The sequence below is a fragment of the Microcebus murinus genome, chromosome 7, assembly GCF_040939455.1.
Source record: "Microcebus murinus isolate Inina chromosome 7, M.murinus_Inina_mat1.0, whole genome shotgun sequence".
Lineage (NCBI taxonomy): Eukaryota > Metazoa > Chordata > Mammalia > Primates > Cheirogaleidae > Microcebus > Microcebus murinus.
Genome location: NC_134110.1, coordinates 58,845,591 through 58,868,034, shown reverse-complemented (window position 1 = coordinate 58,868,034; position 22,444 = coordinate 58,845,591). Strand labels below are relative to the sequence as shown.

Genomic DNA, 22,444 nt, shown 5'->3' with positions numbered 1-22,444 from the left:
GTGATAATCTTATCAAGGCCTAATTAAAAAAGACTTCAGTCCCACTTATGAAATCAACAAATGGCTGATACAGCCTGATTAAAAGACAGTTGTAGATTAAAATGAAAAAGGATAAAATCATTTATCCTTTATGTCCTGTTTTCTCTCTTCTATAGTTTTTTATTTTTGTGAGAGTAAACTTCACATTTTATATATAAAATATATATATCTATATTATATATACATCAAATTAGCATTTGAAGGTAACTAAAAAATTTCTGAATATATTAATATAATTTCTTCCTTTATGAGATAAGTAAAGGAAGATCAATACATTATTAAGGGAGAAGGAGCCATTGGAAGTATAATTTCTTGCTATTGATGGACATTATAATTAACTAGTAGTAGCCACATTCACAGCAGAATTTCTGACATCTTGATTACAGAAATAGAATATATGGGAGTTTTGTTAAAGACTCTTCAAGTAATTTTTAGTGATTATGATTAAATGTAGACTACAGAGTAGTAGCGAAAGTGTGGACTCTAGAACAAAACTGCCTAGATTCAAACCCTACTTCTTGCACTACCTCTGTGATCTTGGGCAAGTTACTCAACATCCTGTGCCTCCATTTCTGATTTTATACAGTGTGCCTATAATAGTACCTACCTCAGAGTACTGTTTTCAAGATTAAATCTATTTTTATACATATATAACTCTTAGGACAGAACCGGGTACTAATAAGTAATTAGTAAATGTTAGCTGTGATATGATAATGGTGGTCATCGTGATTATGATGATAATGATAATGGTAGGGAAGAAGGAGAAAAAGAAAAATCATATTTCAAACAGGTAACTTGCTCTTACCAAAGCCCTTGGGGGTTCAGATCTATATTTGCTACCATCAAGAATCTACTAGAGTAAGGTAATCTTAAAAACAAGTGGGGAGAAGGGGATGAAAAGTTGAAAAGTTATGGTAGTTTTAAAAGCCTAAAAATTGATTTCAGTTGTCTTATTTTTGCCAGTCTAGTCAAGTTTGTCTATCTAAAATTATAACATTTCTATTCCCTAGCAAGCTGGTTATACTTTAACTTTAATTCACTTATCTATGTATTGATATAAAAGTATATATAAAAGTATATTTATATATCTATAAAAGTATAGATATAAAAGTATATTTATATATCTATATATACATATACCCTAAACACACACACACACACATACACACACACACACACCTTAAAGCTGTGAACCAGAGAAGAATTTCTATCCTCCATGTCGTAGCTGACAGAAGCAACCGACTATTCATTTCTTCCGTGCTTCATAGGAAGAATTTCATGTTTCTTCTTTGTCTCTTGCTTTTTGTAAAAGATCTACAGTTAAAAACTTGATGGCAAATAATTTTAATGAGATTTTAGAGATTTTATATTTTTATTTGTGACTAATCTTTGGTTTTAAAAGCTTCTAATTTTACATTCCTTTTTCCTTAACATTCATATCAGTTTACTAGGGCTGCCATAACAAAATATCATATACTGAGTGTTTCAAAGAATAGAAATTTATTTTCTCAGTTTTGGAGGCTAGAAATTTAAGATCAAGGTGTCAACAGGCTTGGTTCCTTCTGAGGCTCTCTTTGGTTTGCAGATGGCCTCTTTCTTGCTGTGTCTTCCCTTTGTGTAAGTCTATGTACTGATCTCTTCTTATAAGGACACCATTTAGATTGGATTGGGGCCCACCTATGTGACCTCATTTTACCTTAATTACCACTTTAAAGGACCTATCTCTAAATACAGTCACATTCTAAGATACGGGGAATTAAGACTTCAACATTTTGGGGGAACACAATTCAGTCCATACACATCTCTACAGAGTCCAACACATCTCTACAGAGTAGTAGCTAATGTTCTTTTAAATTAGCATTTTAATGCATTATTAAAGCATATTTGATTATAATGTGAGTAAGGATTTTAAGGCAACTAACTGTAGCTATTTTGCTTTGAACTTTTTTGTTTCTTTTTTGATTTTGTTACATTCTCTTTCTATTTCTTCCTATTTTTTCAACTACTGTTTTAAATCAAAATATTTTTGATTTAAATAAAATAGAATAAAATAAAATAGAATAAAATAAAATAGATAAAATATTTTCATTTTGTGTTTGCAAATTCAGTTTTAAAGTTATCTTTCTTAGCCATTAAACCGCATTTAAATATATAGTTCTCTTAGCCATAATTTCATTCTGACATTCAAGGATGAGTCTTTTTCCTTTACAGGCATTTGTGAATTGCTACGTGGTACCATATATAATTATAATTTAGGTCAAGAAATATAAAAAGAATATTTTTTAATTATGAAGAAGTCATTTGAGATGACTATTAAGAGCAACTTATGTGTTACAGAACACTAAAGAATTATAGAAAAAATTTTAATTTTTCCCTTTTTAGTAAATATTATGTTTGTAAAAACTGACACAGGAAAGAATTTTTTGAAAATTTCATCCAGCTACCTATAGGTAAAAGGGTCAATCTACAGACAATAGCTGCTATTGCCAAGATCATAATTTCTTCCTATATATTGCCTAAGAATACACAAGGGGAACATTTTCCTTCTACCTCCAGCAAAAACATAAATTTATGCCTTTATCTTTGCTTTCATCAAGCTTCCAGAGTTACTGGCTTGCTAATAACCAGAATACCTATAGGGGATGAATGATTACGAACCACAGAAGGGAGAGAGATCTTTCTTTGTAGAATTAGGGAGGATATGGAGAAAAAAGGAAGAAAATATGATAAAATGGGGCAGACACATTCTTTCCAATCAAAGGATTAAATATGGATACATAAATAATAAGTATAAGAATATTCAAATTAACAGATATGTAAAAACATATATACCTTCTGAACCAAGGCATTTATTAACTAATAAATACATATGTTCTGTCTTAAACACTGATTATTTGCTTGATTTTTGTCTTTTATATTAAACTATATATATCTTGAGAATACATAAATTATATAAAATATATTTATTCATCTTTGTAGTCTCTCCAGTGGCAGGCACATTGCCTTGGCCATAATAAGCACTCAATGAGATTATTTTTAGTGAATGAACACGGGCATGGATGTGGAGGAGAAGTTAAAATGATAGGAGTAGGATAGTTTGGAAAAGGTTTTAGAAGAAGTGAATTTTAAGCATTTATAGCAATATAAGGACAAGATAAGATTTTCTGGAGAAGGTATGGGTAGGTTATTGCACAAGAGTCAAAAGCGCATTTGCTAATGAGCATATGAATATTTATTTCCATCTAGAGATAATCATAATAGAAAGAATACTGAGAAAGAATGGGAAGCTTTGGGTTCTAATTTTGATTCCACAACTTAAGTGATAAGACTTTGGATAAGTTGCCCAATAGTTCTTCACAACTTAACTTTCTTCTATCTACAAATTGAGATATACTTGTAAAATACTACCCAAATATATGGTACTTTGGAGGGAGCATTGAACAGAACTACTATGTATTAACATGTGGGTTTTAAGTAATTTCATCATTAATTAAGAAATCATTTAATCTCATAAAAACCTATTTTTTAAAATTAGATTTAAAATAGATTTTCTGTATTTTTCTTCTTTCAGTTCTAACATTTCATTCATTGATTCAGTAATCTTTGGTCAGTGAAAGGCTCTCTAATAGATGTATTCTCATGAATGCTTGAATTTATATAAATTTTTTGAGAAACATGGCATAATAATTATGATTTAGAGAATAAATTTATGTGTATAATGTTTTGCCTGTTATTTTACACAAAATAAATGATAGCCAATTTTGAATCAACATTTATATCAAAACCTTTAGTCAGTAAGAACAGTCATTTGGGGCAATGTGGAGCTATCCATATCTAATATAATTTCAACTTAATTTGGCTAATTACAATATGAATGTATCTATAATTTTGTTATGCAGCAGTTTTATTCATGAGCACAAAAATTGGTTGTAATTTTTCTTCAGTTGGAATGATTACAGATATTATTTATTAGCTAACAAAATCTAATATTTTACTAAACATTTGAAAATTTTATTATTTCTATTTCATCAGTTTTGAAGATCGTAAAATGATCTGGAAATAATATAGCCTTAGAATAGTATCTCATATGAAGGAAGGAACTTTAGGCTGGTGCTAACTCCAGAAGATAGAAACATTGTATATGAAAGACTACAGCACTAGGCTTGGCACAAGGGAGTGCCTAGTAATGGTAGTTATTTTTTTTTATTATTATTATTTTTATTAGAACATGATTTTTATTTCATCATATTATGGAGGTACAAATATTGTTAGGGTTACAAATATTGCTCCTTCCCCTTCCCTCCCCCCAGATGGTAGTTATTTTTTATTATAACATGTGAAGTAGGAGTAATAAGAAAAAAACTTAGAGTTGAACTCTATTCTGTTGGATAAATCAAAACCTACTAGCTCAATACAACTTCCTAACAAAGAAAATGGCTATGATTTTATGATTGGCCATTTTCAGGTTACTTCTTAAGTCCCCACCAAAAATAAAAAACAAATCATGTGAATCATAAACAGGTTTAAATGAGTTATTTCAATAGGAAATAAAACATCTTTTTATTTAAGTTACTTTATATGATATTATTTTTTTATTATTTTAAAGTTTTACTTTGCTAAAATCCATGGAATTATACTTACAAGTAATGATATTTTAATGATGTTTTTGTATTGCGATTATACATATCATTTTAGACGTATTTTTCAAAATTTCAGAAAAGGAAGTAAATTTTTATTTTAAAATATATTCCTTAAGTAGAAAACAATATTTGGATGTTTTTAAAATAAATGACTGTTCTAAATTTATTTGCCCAGTGTCCCATTAAAAGTAACACAAATTATCACAGTGATAAAAGTGAAAACAGATATTTTTAAATGAAAAGAAGTAGAAAGCCATTAACACTAACAAGTTGTATAATCTTAGTCAATTCATTTAACTTCTCTGTTTCTCCCTTTTCTCATCTGTAAAATGAGAAAGCTAGATACTCTGTGAGATCTCTTTCAGCTTTAAAATATTATGAATTATTGAATGACTCATTGATGAACAAATAACCTAAAGCATATTTCACCACCAAATAACTTTCCTGGGCTTTTCTCTTAAATAAAGAACATTTATATGAGTTTTCATGGCTTTTGTTTTTATTTTTGTTTTTTCCATCTGAACATATTTTTGCAAATTTGGTATCTTTCTATTATTTGCAACTTGTAACTGCTTACCTGTTCCTGAAGCTGATTAACTATAATTCTGGATTTTGGTTCTGCAAAATTAAAAGAAAAAAAATTACCAGAGACCAAATGAATAGCAATAAAATGTAGGAAAGAGTGAATGAAGAAGGAAGTAAGGGAGAACAGATGAAGAGGGGGGAAAAAGAAAGGAAGAGAGGTTGGTAGGAAAGGAAGGAGAAAGGGAAGAAAGGGAGGAAGGAGGCAGGTCAGCATACTCCTTCCAAACTATCTAATTAGGGAAGCACATGTACCTAAGTAATGACCGTACAAGTAGGTTTTGTTAAGTGATATAATAAAAGAAAACTATATGAAGGAAGAATAACAACAGAAATATTTGTTTGGCTATAAGAAATCTGGAAATAGAATATACAAGGTGAAGGATTTCTCAGGCTGAGGAGAGAGCTTCAACCGTGTTATAAAAGTACATGAGCCCAAGCCATGTTTTAGAAGTAGCCAGTAGTTTTTTAGGGTGGAAATATACAACAAATTAGGAAACATTTTAGGAGAAAAGAATGGAAAAGTTGGCTAGGACTGGATTGTGGAGAACTTTGAATCTTTCAGTTAACAATATAGAATGTTCCTCTCTATTTTATGTTTATGTTCTTCTATATTATTATGTCAAATATCTATATTACTTAATATCCTATATGTTAATATTTATAGCAATATTAATCTACTATTTTAATATATATTTTATTTATGTTCTATATTATTTCTCTATATTTTTATAAAACCTATATCGAATGATGGGTTTTGAAGATTTTTGAGGAAGTCACTAGTATGAACAAATTTGTGCTTTGGGAATATAACTTTAATGATATATTTAAGATGTAATTGAAAAGGAGATTAAAGACAAGAAGTCCCATTCAGAGGCTATTGCTTTTATTCAAGCAAGATGTAATTGTTTGTCTTTGCCCCTGGTTTAACTGTTGGCTCCATCCCAAATGGGAATGTAAACCCAGTTGGTGCTATTCAAGGATTGCTTGAGGTCAGGAGTTCAAACCAGCTTGAATAAGAACCAGATCCTGTGTCTACAAAATATAGAAAACTTAGTTGGGTGTGGTGGTAACCAGCTGTAGTCCCAGCTACCTAAGAGGCTGAGGCAGGAGGATCACTTAAGCACAGGAGTTTGAGATTGCAATGAGCTATCATGATTGCACTCTAGCTAGGGTGACAGAGAAAGACTCTGTCTCAACAAAAAAAAAAAAAAAAAGAAGGAAGGAAAAAATATGTTTCAGATGACATGAGTTTGAGATATTACTGAATAACAAAGGGCATACAAATAAATCTAAAACTAAAGCTGTTGAAAAAGAAAAAAATCATTTTCCTTACATGGATATATCTAAATCATAAATGGCTAAGTATTATGTGTTATATTACATATTATCAGTAAATTTAAAAATTAGCTGCCTTATCAGATGTTGGGAAAGAGAAAACAATATATAAAATATTTGAAAGTTGTTTTAAACCATAAATTTATTCAAATTTTAATTATTATTAGTGTTATGGTAATGGGTAGTTACTTTCCTGAGTTTAACTTTACTAAATATCAAGTATAAACATAATTATAAAAACTAATCCAAGTTAAACAGTTTCAAGAATGAATATACCAGAATTTCCAAGTCAGGTTTGATGTTACCCTACCTGAAGTAAAAAAACTATCTGGTGTTGACAATATTTTTTTTTAAATGAGAAATGGAATTAGGAAGTTTTCATAGCCTATTTATGAAGTTTTCATAGTCATTTTCACATTCTTTAAGTCAAGGTAAAATATTTGAGATTATAGTTTAATGATGGAGAAAATGCAGTATCATAATCTAGAGCTTCTTTAGTTTCATCATGGACTATGCCTAATTATTATTATGGTAAATATTTATTATGTGTCAAGACCTGTGATCTTATTTAAAGCTCACATTGGGCCTATGAAGAAGTTATTATCTCTACTCTATAGATTTAGAAAATGACTCAAAAAAGTTAAGACATTTGCCTGAGATTACATAACTACTAGTAAGTGGAAGAACAATTACACATTCATATCTTTCAATGCAATCCCATGGTCATTGTGATATATTACTGTCATCAAAATTAGATGACTATATTATGATCTTCATTAATATTATTTCTTAGAGAATATATATCTCTAATATATATGTCTTTATATCATGAAGTCAGAAAATCAAGAAGAGTTTACATTTAGAGGAAGATGTATCAGTCAAGTTGGCATTCAACTATTCACAACAAAACTCCTAACAAAATAATGTGAATAAATAAGAACTCCCCCCACCCCCACATAACAAGGAATCCAAACAGCAGCTCAGAGCTGGTGCCATTTCTTAAGGAACCAAGCACTCTGTCTTCTTGTTCCCCTTTCTTAGAGTAAGGCATTTACCCTCATTGTCATAGAATGGCTACTATACCTGTAGACTTATGTTTAATCAGAAAGAGAAGAGGGAAAGGCAAATGACCATACCAGCTGATAAGCCCACTGTAATCAGAAAAACATTTGCTCTCCCAAAATCCTACTCCATAGATTTCTGCTGATACCTCAGAAGTCAGATTCATGTCACATGATCACCTTAGCTACAAGGGATCCTAGAAAATGAAGTTGTTATATTTTGTTGCTGTTGTTAAAATCAGTATGTATTCTTTCAGTAAAGAATAACGTGGGCTGGGCACAGTGGCTTGCGCCTGTAATCCTAGCACTCTGGGAGACTGAAGCAGGTGGATCCTTTAAGCTCAGGAGTTCAAGAACAGCGTGAGCAAGAGCAAGACTCTATCTCTACTAAAAATAGAAAGAAATTAGCTGGACAACTAAAAATATATAGAAAAAAAATTAGCTGGGCATGGTGGTACATGCCTATAGTCCCAGCTACTTGGGAGACTGAGGCAGTAGGATTGCTTGAGCCCAAGAGTTTGAAGTTGCTGTGAGCTAGGCTGATGCCATGGCACTCCAGCCCAGGCAACAGAGTAAGACTCTGTCTCAAAAAAATAAATAAATAAAGGAGAAAAGACCAGGTGTGGAGACTCACGCCTGTAATCCTAGCACTTTAGTAGACCGAGTTGGAGGGTTGCTTGAGCCCAGGAGTTCAAGACTAGTGGGGGCAATAGGAAGACCCTGTCTCTACAAAAAAAAAAAAAAATTAGTTGGGCATGGTGGTGCATGCCTGTAGTCCCACCTACTCAGGAGGCTGAGGCAAGAGGATTGCTTGAGCCCAGGAGTTGGAGGCTGCAGTAAACTATAATGATGCCACTTCACTCTAGCTCAGGCAACAGAGCAAGATTCTGTCTCAAAAAAAGAATAAAGAGGGAGAAGGAGTCTTGGATAGACATCCAGCAGCAACTGCCACAAATAAATAGGTTTTAAATACTCTAATTACCTAAAAACCAAAGACCCACTCATAATCCCAAAATAGCTAAATATTGAGATGATAATAGTTTCCATTAAATGAGTATGCAATATTTCTTGACTGATTAGAATGCAGTATTTTGGGGAAGGAGGAATCAGAGATAATTTAAATGTTTTCTTGGTTTTAGTTGGATATTGAGCCTAATAAATAGTCCAGGGAATATAAGAGATACAAGAAGAGCCAGTATTGAATGAAAGAGAATAAATTTCGTTTGGGCTATATTGAATTTGAGGTAGCTGCTAAACAGCATATAAGAGATGTCCTGTTAGCATCTAGAAACACAGATCTGAAGTTTGGGAGAGAGGTGAAGCAAAAGGTAAGGATTTATCAGTCATGATGTGGTAGTTAAAATGGATAGGATTAGATCATCCTGTGGAAATACACATAGTGGAAAGAAAAGAGGCATAAAGATGGAGACTTTGAGACAATATAATTTAACATCAATTTAGGGAAAGCAAATCCAAGAAAGGAGATTAAGAAGGAACCGTCAAGGAGATAGGGGAGAAATCATGAATGACATTATCTGAGAAGCCATAATGGAAAAGTTTCTGGAAGAGAGAAGAAGGAAGTACCTGACAGTACTTCACCTGACTCCAACTATCACAAAGGCCACCTTGCAAACTTTGGGAGGATTAGCTAAAATGATCCACATATATTATTTAGAACAGTGCCTTTCACAGGATATATACATAATAATCATAGCTAGTTTAATAACCATACCAGGTGGAAGATACCAGAAGGCCTGAATATCATCAAGAGAGAAAACTCAGTACCTCAATCTCCAGTGAAAAATTTAGATCCTTGACTCCATTCCAGACTGAGGCATGATATTCATTAAGCTCAGCTTTATTCCAGAACTCTTCCTTCCCTTTGAGCTCTGCAGCTACCAGCAATCTTTCAAACTGGGATTTCATTTGCAGAATATTATTTACAAGAGTAACTTAAATGAGTCCTCAAGTGTCTGTGGCCTTTTTTCTCTGCCTTCTTTCTCACAAGTAGAGACCATCATCACACAATACCATTTGTAGGAGTCATGTATAAACAAAATTATCTCAGACAAATACATTTTTGTAAAATATGGCATTCAGATTAGGCACTGATACAAACTTTGACAGAAGAAAAAATTATATGGAAGTAGCTCCTCAAAGAGAGAGTACCTGCAATTGTGATATTATCAAAGGGCAACAACTATTCTCTTTGAATTATAATATGAAATAAGAAATAGGATGGCAAAAATGAGAGCATCTTCTTACTCACATGGTTATTTAATTGACTACAGTGCCAGAACTCCCTCTGCCTCTGTCTTCTCCTCTATACCCCCAGCAAGAGCCCTGCACAGAACCTCAGACTTCCCTTTCTTTTCCAAAGATTATGTTTGCCCTGGTTTTTTCCCTATTTTTTTTATCAACTCTGTGTATTTCTTCCCTGAATAATATATGAATATCCCTCCAAGTATTTCTTGATAGCATAAAACTTATTTTTCTTCAAAATTGGGTTTTTTAATGCCCAGTATTTTGAAACAATCAACTTTTGAAATAGTATTTTAGACAACAAATGGCAGTTATCTAGTGAGATTTATAAAATTGAAGATATGCAGTGTTTAAGAAAACTCTCATAATTTCACCCGTCTCTTTTGTCTGAGAAGTTTATGTATGAAGCTCAAACAACAAGAGTTGCCAAGATGCTGTAGAGAAATCAAGTAGGAAATTACCTAACCTAAGAACTTCAAATGAGGATACTGGAGAAAATGGAATTTTTATTTTAACAATTTGACTTTAGCTTTTTCTTAAGTATTTCATTCTAGAATGTTAATAATAGCCTTCTTTTCAATAGAGCTTTGCAGATATGCTATTATTTTCCACTAATGCTAGATCTAGAGGAAGAACATTACATTTTCCTAGGCACTTAGGAACTCTTTAGAGTCTGGAACATCCTGAAGAATAATCATTTCCTGTAAATTTTTCTAGTTCATGATCTGCTTAATAGTAATGTACAAAACATCAAAATGTTTTCGGGAAAAGCTTCTCCACTCTCTTCCAAGATTTTAATGTTCTCTAGTCAGAGCAGTTTTCAGCTGAGATCATGTAATCCTATGCAGTAAATTTTTGTTTTTATTCCAATAAAAAGAATGATGACCATATCATTCATTGTTCAGCTGTCAACTGTATTCTAGTATATGCTAATTATTTAAAATATTATGTATTGAATAGTGCCAAGACAACACCAACCATTTCCTAAATAAATGAATTTACTTATTCACATTCATGGCTCATTACCTTGCTATAATAATAATTTAGCCACGTCTATCTCACTGTTAAAGTATATAACTTATTTCTCATACTTTAGATAAAGCAAAACTACATTTGACTATTTTTTTTTTTTTTTTTTTTTTGTTTGAGACAGAGTCTCACTTTTGTTTCCCAGGCTAGAGTGAGTGCCGTGGCGTCAGCCTAGCTCACAGCAACCTCAAACTCCTCCTGTTTGCTCAAGTGATCCTCCTGCCTCAGCCTCCCGAGTAGCTGGGACTACAGGCATGCACCACCATGCCCGGCTAATTTTTTGTATATATACTTTTAGTTGGTCAATTAATTTCTTTCTATTTTTAGTAGAGACGGGGTCTCGCTCAGGCTGGTTTCGAACTCCTGACCTCGAGCAATCCGCCCGCCTCGGCCTCCCAGAGTGCTAGGATTACAGGCATGAGCCACCGCGCCCGGCCTACATTTGACTATTTTTAATGTAAACTCTAGTACTAGGACATTTCATGCTTAAATTTCTTGGGGCTTATTTTGAGTTGTATATGTGAAGATATTATATTCTAAATATGTTCAAAATATTCTTCTAAAATTTTATTTATAAAAATATTTTTATATTCTTTCTCACTGTCCACATTTCCCATTCTTTTAATTATATGTCTATTTTTAATGGAAGCTTGAGCTATATCCTAATGGTAAACATGCTCAGTTGCTTAGAAGTCAACAGAGAAATACATTTGGTACAAGCCTTAAGTAGATAACAGAATCATCATCAAACTAGAGCTTTTAGTTAATTTCTATTCTTTCTTTGTATAAACTATTTCATTCAGTGTTTTTATTTAATGACCTTCTGCTGTAGACACTGGAAATAAGCCTCTACTATTTGCTAAGCATGCTACATGGGTATTTTGAATATATATTTCTCAAGAATTCTTAAAATAGGGTTTACCCTTATCTTACTGGTAAGAAGGCTAAACCTCAGAGTTTAATTTAACTAAAAATAAAATTAAATCTTTAACTCTTAAGTGCTGAAAGAGATGCAAAGGTGAGGAAGATATTGTCCTGGGCTTCTGGAGTTTATATTCTAATAAAGGATTTGAAAATTAAACATGAACATATTTACACACACATACACACACATATAAAGCCCTATTACAAAGTAGTATATGATGCAGTACATAAAAGGCATAAAACTGTAGTATGGGGAATCTTTCCTTGAATTTTGCGTATCTAAAATTTGAGCTTAGCCAACTGAATTATCTGACAGATCTCAAAGTTATATACAATGCACACCATGCTTACATGTGCTTTTAAAATTAAACAAATTCTTTAGCCTTAGGCTAACTAACCTGTATGAACCTATGAATAATAGCAACAGGACTAAAAGTCATGACAGACTTAAAAAGACAATGGCTAGAGCAGGCAAAATCAGAATCCTAACTACTGAAATTCAAAAGTCAAGTAAGCTGTTAAGGTTCGGAAATAAAGGCAAAACAGATTGGACAAGAACCAATCAGGGAAGCAATGAGATACAAAAGTGCCAGGTGTTTTGGGACAGGAAGACGTACCAAGATAAATATTTAAAGTGAGGTATGTTCTGTGTCAGCCAAAAAATGTCATATGTATTTCCTGCTGAGTTAAAGCTATTCCTCATCCTGCAGTTGGGAATCATTATTTCCCTACAAAGTGATGGGATGTGGATGAACCTGGCTGAATGGGAAAGGTGCAGCCTGAGGACATGCTAGGAGTCAGTGGTAAAGTTGGGTTTATATATTTATTGTTAACTATTTCTATCTAATATTTCTTTAGCTAAAGATATTCCTGAAATTGATTTAAACCAGTGTTCACCTATTATTTATCTAATCATCATCATTGTCATCATTTGTCATTTATTAAATTCTTGTTGTGTGTCATATATTGTGCTAAGTGCTTTACATGCATTATCTTCTTTAATCCTTGGAGCAAACCTAGAAGATGAATACAGTTGTTGCCCTTATTTTAACGGATGAAAAACTGAGACTCATAGCAGTTGATCCAAGATCACAAACCTAATAATTAACGCAGCTCGAATTCAGACCAATGATTCAGTCTCACTCCAGAGCATTGCCTCTTGATGATTACATTATTACCCTTACTGCCTCCATGGTCAAAACTTACAGTTTTTCATGTTAATTCAGAGGATTTAATAGTCACATGAGCAAAAGTAAATAAGAAATATAATACCCAAACTGTTTTTCTACCTAATTATAAAGTATTTTGAAAGAAATAGTAGCAGACTGCTTCTCTATTTATATAATTTTGAGAATAAGAAAGAAAAATGTCCCCTAAATACAGTATAATATCTATTGAACAATTTTATAGCTTTGAAAAATTTCAAAACTTTGATTTTTATATAAATAAAATGCCCAGAAAATATATAAAGAAAATGAAAGACTTTCATATCTGTCTCACCTTGAGATCGAATTAAATTTAGTGAAAAATATATAAACATACAATTTATTTTATATGTATGTACAATATATTAGACAGGTAGATAGGTAGCATAGATAATGGTGGCTCCACACACTGAAATGCTCTTCTAGGAAATGGTTTAAGACATTGTCATTTAAAGCGAATTTTTTTTTTGTATTTTAAAATGACTTTAATTGTAAAAGAATATCATGAGTTAAATTTTCTCCAAATAAATCTACTGTAAAAAAAATAATATTCCCTTTAAAATCAAACACTACAGTTCTAGTTAAATAGATATTTCGTGGGAATAGGCAACAATTTTGAGAAGAATTTTGTTGTATGCTTTTTGACAATTGAGAGTTTATCTAACAAAGTAGAATATTGAAATGGACTAAGAAAGGCTAATTCTCACCTAATTTGAATGTATATTGCAAGATTAATAGATTTGATAAAAAATTTATGGAGCTTTAGAAATAATCCCTTTATCTTACATTTGAAAAAAGGGTCAGTTATTAACCAAAATATATATAGATACTGGGAAGTCCTAGAAAAAAATAAAAACAACAGATCAGGATCTAATGTTTAAATTATGCTCTGCTGCCATCCAGTTTTTCCTGGCCAAAATGTTTATGCCTATTTATATTTGCAATGAATTGTTATTCATGGAGGATTGTTTATTAGGTAATGATTCTTCAAATCATAGCAAGTGGTTTATATAAGCACCTCTTTGTGAAATTTGTCAGTATCTAGAAAATTCTCTATTCCAAAATTAACTAGATAAGGATGTTTCAATATTATGTTTAAAGTGCATATGAATAAAGAAAAATCTATTATCAAATATTCTCTTAACTCAATAATGGCCATATTTGATGTTTATAGTAAGAATACTGTAGTACTGCCAAGTAGTAATAATACAGTAATGATACTGGCTACTTTTATTTACATCATGCTAGATACCACACATGTCTTAATTCTAATTTTCAAAGCAACTTTGCAAAGAAGGTATTATTATCCTTATTATTTAAGAAGGCTTATAAGTATTAAATAATTTGATCAAATTTACCTAGTTAGCAAGAGTTTTGCTTACTCGAGGTTTTCTAGACTCTAGAGTCTATACTTTTTACATCCTAATATGAGAACTGTTAGCAAATGATCTCTTGTTGTCAACAATTAAATTAAATTTGGTGCATTAGTTTATGCATTATATGTATTTTGTGAGAGTAGGTCATTAACATAAAACATTTATGATGATTTTCAATTTACCAGAATATTTGAGCACTCAAGAATACTCTGCACCCTGGCTGTGCCCATTAACCATCTGATTATTTCAATTCCAGGAAGTTTAAACTATTGTAAATAATTACTTTTTCTAGTATTTCTAGGATTCATCAAAATTCCAGCAACCATTCAATAATTAAACTTTCTTTTTTCTCTTAGATTTTCTAAAAAGAGTTAGTGTTTTAATAATTAGATTTTATATTATCTCTAGGTTTTCAGAGAAGCATAATGGATTAAAGAAAAAAACTGATGGCTACTAGAATTGGTTTTTATAAGTTACAATGGCAATTTTATCATACTGTTTTTTTCTTAATTTTATTCAAAAATAAAAAATTCTACTTCCTAATATTAAGCCAAATGTTTATTTCCCAGATTTTAGCTAAATGTTCTTTCCTAAGGCCAGTGCTGTATTGAAACTATTTTAATGGCCTTCCTTGGGGCGTGGTGAAAATGTTCTAATTACTTTGCTAAAAACAAGAGTTTCATATAAATTAAATTTTTCTTTTAGGATAATTGCCATTCACTTTTGTTTTATATGCAACTGAGTAGGGTTTTGCAGTATCCTCTGTGGACAATTAAAGTGCTGAAATAGGAGAAAGCTAATAATTGCTTTGTGTGGTAATACTGACAACTTCTGCGTATTTGTCAATCTGTGTTAACAGTATCGATCAGGATGGGATCCTCATAGAGGGGCAGATAACATTTCCACTAAATCTTCGGACAGTGATGTAAGTGATATATCTGCGGTTTCAAGGACTAGTAGTGCTTCTCGTTTCAGCAGCACAAGCTACATGTCTGTCCAATCAGAACGGCCAAGAGGAAACAAGAAGATCAGGTAAGGGGCAGTAAACTTTAGCAGTAAACTCCATTAATTCACATTTTAGACTTCTTGCACAGAAAAAATTGTATGGAATTGTTGACAATTTTGCTTACTAGTTTACTTGAAATAATTTTTTTCATATTTATAATTTAAAAATTAATATTGTTATTATATCTTTATGAAATTAAAGTGATGGTTAAGTGAGACTTGAATGTTTTAATGTTCCAAGGAATATGAACAATAATATTTTGGAGGGGCTTTTTCTTCCTAGCTGAATACATTTCAGTGATTCAGAAAACATAAGAATATTACTTTTTTAGTAGGATGTTTTCCCATCCTCCTGAAATTTTTATAAAAGCATGGAAAATTTCTCATCCTCTTGAGAAAATTTATAAATATAATTTGCATTTCTCCCTTGTCCTATAGATTTTATGGACATCTAAGCTAAATCATATTTTTACACCTATTAAATTTTTAAAAATCTATAATAGACCACAACTTTTGCCTTTTTTACCTCTAAATTTGTAAAAGGTAAATGTGATTTTGCTTACACAGTTCTCTGGTATACACTGAAAAAAGTTTTCAGTGTTTAAAAGATATAATTTTTACTTATGTTTTGAAAGTTTTCATTACCTTTCTGCTTTCTGTTTAATTTTGTATGTATTTTTTCTTGACTTTCTTTCTTTTCTTTTTTTTTCTTTGTCTTTATTTGCATGCCTTCCATTGTGTTGCTTTCAAAAGACCAAAGGGCATAGAAGAGGGAGGGAAAGAAAGGGATAAGCTTGAAGAGATAGTTCATGAGAAGGAAGAGGTAAAAGAAGAAGGAATTAATGAGAATGGGCAAGGGAAAGAGATTACAAAAATGTGTAATGAGGAGAAAAACAGAGAATCAGGAGACGAGGAAAAAATACAAGATTTACCTGAGCAAGGGAAAGAAAAAGAACAGTGGAATAAAAAGGATTTGCAAAGGAGATTCTCACAAGATGATTCCAGGTAAAATATGTTTATTTTTATACATCTTCCATTAGTAGTATAGTATCTTTTACTATTCCTAAAAATTACTTTACCATTTATATTTGATTTATTTTCTTGTATTTTATCTATTTAGCTTATAATACAACTTATGAATATGTTGGCAAACTATTATCAAATAAATTGACATTAAACAGTCTTTAATTTGTATCCACTAGCTGTGAGAGTCTGATTGATTTGGTTTCCAAGTTCTATAAGACTAGTTGAATCAAATTTAAATTTTCCTTTAGCTGTTTTAGTATGAATTACTGTATATCTTCCCCATTTATAAAGTCTAAAGATGAATGAAAACAGAAACTTGAAAATCCTGAACCAATAGAGAAGACTACTTCAGGAGAATAGAAGGCAAAACCTTTAAAATGAACTTCTAATGGAGCTGAAAAAACTTAGCCTATTTTATAAGAAATATTATATACTAGAATCAAACTTCAAAAATGAGTGACAAAATAGCTAGCTAAAAGCAGGCTTCATTTAGACTCTGATTCCCTGGGCTCTTAGTTTTCTGATAGGTTCTAGTGCAATTTGAGTCTTGAGGAAGCAGGGGCAGTGTTTTTCGATACTCTGAAAAGAAAGGGTAGATGCCTCGGGGCTTATTAGAAGGCAAACATATTGGTTTATACAATTCTTGAAATTCATGAACTTAGAAAAACTGCTAGAGAAGGAACTTCAAACAGTGAGAAAGGCAGGGAAAAAACACAAGCAGTAGGGCATAAAATAATTATATTTTTATTTTTATATCACAAGCCAGTATTAAGTATGAAACTATGTTTATAGAACTGCATATACTGCATACAGTCAAATCAGCACAAGTATGCAGGAAGACTTTATTCTTCTTGAAGAGATAAAGTTGTTCTTACTGCATTTATGTGAGACTAGAAAATTGGAAATTATGTATATTTTAAAGAAACTGAGTTTTCTATTAGTCTAGAATTTGATTTTGTGTTACTACAAAGTTTGGTTAATAAAGCATACCCTATTCATAAGTCAAATTTCATATTATTATATCTAAACCCAATCTCAATTTGTGCTTTTCTCCTAATTAATGACAAAGAAAATTGGGACAGATATCTACAATTCAGTGGGTTAGCTATGACACTTCACTTTTTGTCTCAGATTTCTTTGTATCTGTACTCTATGAAAGTTTCTGTATAACAGGCATTAAACATAAAAGTGAATCTTAAGTAAGGCATGTTTTGTGATTCGAGTCTAAACTAGTAAATTCCCTTCTGTCTTTATTATCTAACTTTGGATGATTACATGGGTTTAACTAATAAAGGTGACCATTTTTCTGATTTGTTTGGCAAAGGATCATTTCATTACTAATTCCAGAGAAAAACTTTCCAAGGTGTCCTTGAAAAAAAGACATAGAGTTTCCTTTCTTTTTTGAGCAGAGAAAAATATGTCTCTAATGTGTTTTTTTTTTTTTTCTATATACTGTATAGATAGAACACATGAATCCATTTGTGTTTGCCTATATTGACATACCTGGCTTGGTAGGCAGAGGTTTGGAGAAGACTGTAACCTTAAGTTCCCTATTTTTAAAAACATTACTTTTTTCATCATTTTCTGCAGGAAAAAAAGCACATTATTTTATAGGGAAAAGGAAAAGATGGTATATTCCTAGCTATAGGGATCATCAAGGCACTATATTCAGCTTAAATGTAAAATATTTCTGGAACTATAAACTAGAGGATGCCAAGATAATCTCTCTAGGGAATGTATATTCCATATGATGGCAAAAAATATCAACTGCAATTGTTTATAAGAAAATGTTGGTGTCACTCATTAATTGCTGCAACAGAGGCTCTTGAATTTGTTTTTATTTCTTACAATAACTCGAATAATCTTTATTCTAAGGGAATATATGTCTAAGTATTCCCAGTAACATTATGGTAACTGATAAACACAATCATAGATTGTTTAAACATTAAAAACAACTTATGTGCTTATACAACATTATTGAAAATAATCTATTCTATAATACAAGGTGAGTATTCCTTATCTGAAATGCTTGAGAACAGAAGTGTTTCAGATTTCAGATTTTTTTTCAGATTTTGGAATATTTTTGTATACATGATCTTGGAGATGGAACCCAAGAACCATGAAATTTATTTATATTTCATGGATAGCTTATAAACATGGCCTAAAGATAATTTTATACAATATTTTAAATAATTTTGTGCATGAAACAAAGTGTGTTCACTGAACCACCAGATGGCAAAGGTGTCAGGACAGTCTGTGGTTGTTTGGCATCACCATCCATCATTCTTGACCGTGAATTTAAATGCTACTCATCAGCAAGCACTTTCTCATACTTCTTCACACATAAGTACTTAACAGTCAAAAGAAATGACATACCATTAATACAGTGAAAAAGTAATGTGCTCAAGGAACTAAGCAGCACAGTAACATCACCAGAATACCTGTATCAGCGGTTAAATAATCACAACAACAAATGGCAGTATTTTAGTCTTCACCTACAATGTCGTGTTTTGAATAAAAGGTACACTGTGGTATCATGTCAGCTCTCAAAAGTTTTGAATTTTGGACCATTTTAGATTTTGGCTTTTCAGATTAGGGACTGCTCAATCTGAACACCATTAACATTGTATGCTTTTCTCTTGTAATCCAAGTTTTATAAAGGGAAAACATTTTAACATCAGAGTCGAAGTATTTATAGCAATGCTAGTACTTAAAATTAGCACAGAATTCATTGTAATTGCTATTTTCATTACGGTAATTAGATTTCACTACATGATACAGCTCTCATTGCATAATTATGTTGTTCATGTTATAGTAGTCTGCTAAATGTACAAGTAGAACATGAATAGCAAAACATAAATTCAAAACTGGTTTATTAAATGTTTGAATATAATATTTTTTACTAAGTTGATTAATGAGTAATACATTCATACTTAGCTATTTATATTTATACACACATATGTAGGTCTGGTAAAATTCTCCTATATCATTAAAGATTATATATGGTGAACTCCAGAAAATCAAAATAGTACTTGCCACTTAAAATATTTTTTTCTGTGTGTGTGTGTTTTAAATTTTATATCTTTTTATATTTGCTGATTGTGTATGATATTATATATTGGTAAGCTGGCCTAGAAAAAAAAATCATTGACCCATAGGGAGAAATCATTTATTCAACCAATATTTACTTAGAAAATTTCTCAAGCACTGTATTATGAAGTGGAGATAAAGATGAAATAAAACATTTCTAAGCCTGAGGCTGAAGCAGTTTCTTAGCCATGTGTTAGTGGATGTTTGAGGATAGCTCCACATCCAAAAAAAATGTCATCAAGATACATGAACAAATTCATAAGAATATTTGATAGAAGAATTCGGTGCAGAAAGAGGCAATCTTGAATAAATTTTCAATAGAAGACAGAAAAACAAATATTGAAAAGTATAGTATTGTCAAAAGCAACAATGTTATTAGCTTTGTGTTCAAACTAAACCCTATTCATTCTTCCAGGTTCTATTCAGGGGACATAAGACAAAATTTTAAAAATCAAGAAATTCTTTGAAATTTTGTAAACTTTTAGCTCTCAGGCATGTCTATAAATGCTGTGTAATTATACTTTCTCTTTTTTAAGAGATTTACTCTTTTTGAGATTAGAAACTTTTTTGAAGGAAAATGATAGCATCAGTTCAAATTTTCATGAATAACTGTTAAGAGACTAAGCCATTAAATTATCTAGCAAAAAAGTTCTTTTAATCTTCAGAAAGGCAAGCAGAATAATTGTTAATGAAATACTTATTCAAAGGCATTGCTCCTATAGCATGTCTAGATCAGAGTTAAAATGGGAAAATAGATTACATGACTATGTAATATAACTCTATGTGTACAGCATATTTATGCCTATGTTACAGACCTTTAAAGGGAAGAAGTATGTCTCTTGAAAATAATTCTGGGTTAGAACTCTAAAATACCTAGATTCTCATCCTGACTCTGTCATATATACCTACCCACTTAATCTGTCCGGGCTTTTTCGTTTATCAAATAGAAGAATGGATGATTCAGTGATTCACGCTCCTTTCCATAGCTTAGATGAACATAGTACTCAGCAAACAGGAAAGTAAACATTGTCTGTTATACTGATGATTTGACTTTATTATCATGAACTCAAGAGATAATTGATTCTGTGAGTATAGTTTATTATCATGAACTCAAGAGATAATTATTTGTGACCAGTGGTACAACAAAAATCTCAACATAAGTTTCTATTGTTTGGCAGATGTTTCCAAAATTCATGTGGCCAGTATTTAATATTCCATTGATTAAATTCAGTTTTAGGGTGTTTCTGGAAGTATGCTTCAGTGCTCTTCCACTTGTTCTTCCACCAAGTATTAACCTATGGCTTGTGTTTTCTTTTGTTTATCTTTCTCACTAAGGCTATCTTCTATTTAATACCACTGAGAATCTTACAAACCCAAGTAACTTATGCTCTGTTTTACGACTGGGTGCTCAGCTGAGAACATTTTTAAAACACTTGAACATCACTTCTAGGATTGTGATTATGTAATTTTGGGGAGGGGCCCAGGAATTTGCATTTTTAAAACAAATACCCCATGTGATTATGATGCAAGCAGTGTGTAGAGGCCATCTATCCTCTCTTTTGGGTTACTTATATTTCCTAATGAAATTTAAGATTGGCTTGTCAATTTGTGGGGAAAAAAGGCAGCTGGGATATTGATAGAGAATGTGTTCAATTAGATTATTAATTTAAGTTATTGCCATCTTAAAAAATAGCAAGTCTCCTAATCCATGAACATGAAATATCATTCCATTTATTTTTTCTTTACTTTCTTGCAATGATATTTTATAGTTTTCAGTGTACACATCTTGCAGTTCTTTGTTAAACTTATTCTAAGTATTATTAAGTAATATAGGATAAGTATATATTGTACTACAGTCAAGCAACTTAACATACTCATGATCTCATATAGCTTCCTCCTTCCTTCCTCCCTTCCTTTCCCTTCTCTCCTTCCCTTCCTTTCCCATCCTTTTCCTTCCTTCCTTCCTTCCTTCCTTCCTTCCTTCCTTCCTTCCTTCCTTCCTTCCTTCCATCCTTCCTTCCCTCCTTCTTTCCTTCCTTTCCATGTGGGACTGAAAGTGACAGATTTGAGATTTAATCACATATATAGTCTGAAGAGAAGGTATATCTCAAGGTGGAGGACTGAGAAGTCACAGCTAATAGAGCAAGAACCTGAAGATGGAGGAGGAGATGGGATCAGAAGCATAGCCGGATAGTTTGGCTTGAACCAAAGGAAAAACAAATATGAAATAGTTAACTTTTTAGATAAGGAGTTGGAAGTTGGTTGTCACTGTCTGATGGACTTAATTTTCTCAAACACACAAGAGGCAAGAGTATAAGAGTTTAGAAGTTGGGTTAGGGGATTTGAAATTATCACTGAAGAAAAATATGAGAGCAGCTGACCAAGGACAAATTAAATAAAGGATTGATGTATAGTTCTGCAGATCCAGCTGAAAGTTGGAGACCAACAATTTCAAGATACACCAACATGGAAAGAGTAGTTTGATCTTTTCCAGCGGTACTGTGGCAGAGGAAGTGTAGAAACAGAAAAGCCACACTGTAGCGTTTGTTGAGAAGTAGGAGTTTTAATGGACAGGTTGTTGGAAAAATGGCAGTAGAAAGAAACTAAGAATGCTTGTGCAAATATTAATGCTAAATAAGAAGGAAGAAAAGTCCATATAGAAACTGATAGAGTAGGAGAAAATAGAAGAAATCTAAGAATTGGAAAACTAAATGATATATTAAATAGTTAAAATAGGGTTCTGGGAGGATAAGAGGTTTGAGTTAGAATATATCATTGATGTTTAAGATTTTACTGTGGAGCTGTTCCATTAGTTGACATATTATAAGACATGGTATTGGAGTGAGTGTAGAGTGGGTGAAAGAATA

General features: G+C 31.8%; 1 protein-coding gene across 49 annotated transcripts in view; it reads left to right on the top strand.

Moving 5' to 3' along the window:
- RIMS2 (regulating synaptic membrane exocytosis 2) overlaps positions 1-22,444 on the top strand; it is a 614,692-nt gene that overhangs the window by 476,903 nt on the left and 115,345 nt on the right. For 16 of the 49 annotated variants that reach the window (XM_076005085.1, XM_076005081.1, XM_076005083.1 and 13 more), the window contains 2 exons: positions 15,316-15,488; positions 16,215-16,466. The exons of 17 other annotated variants lie outside the window; for them this stretch is intronic. In XM_076005085.1, the coding sequence (XP_075861200.1) occupies positions 15,316-15,488; positions 16,215-16,466 (425 nt within the window). The remainder of the gene's footprint in view (positions 1-15,315; positions 15,489-16,214; positions 16,467-22,444) is intronic. 16 more of the 49 variants (XM_020288967.2, XM_012784280.2, XM_076005090.1 and 13 more) reach the window with 1 other exon arrangement.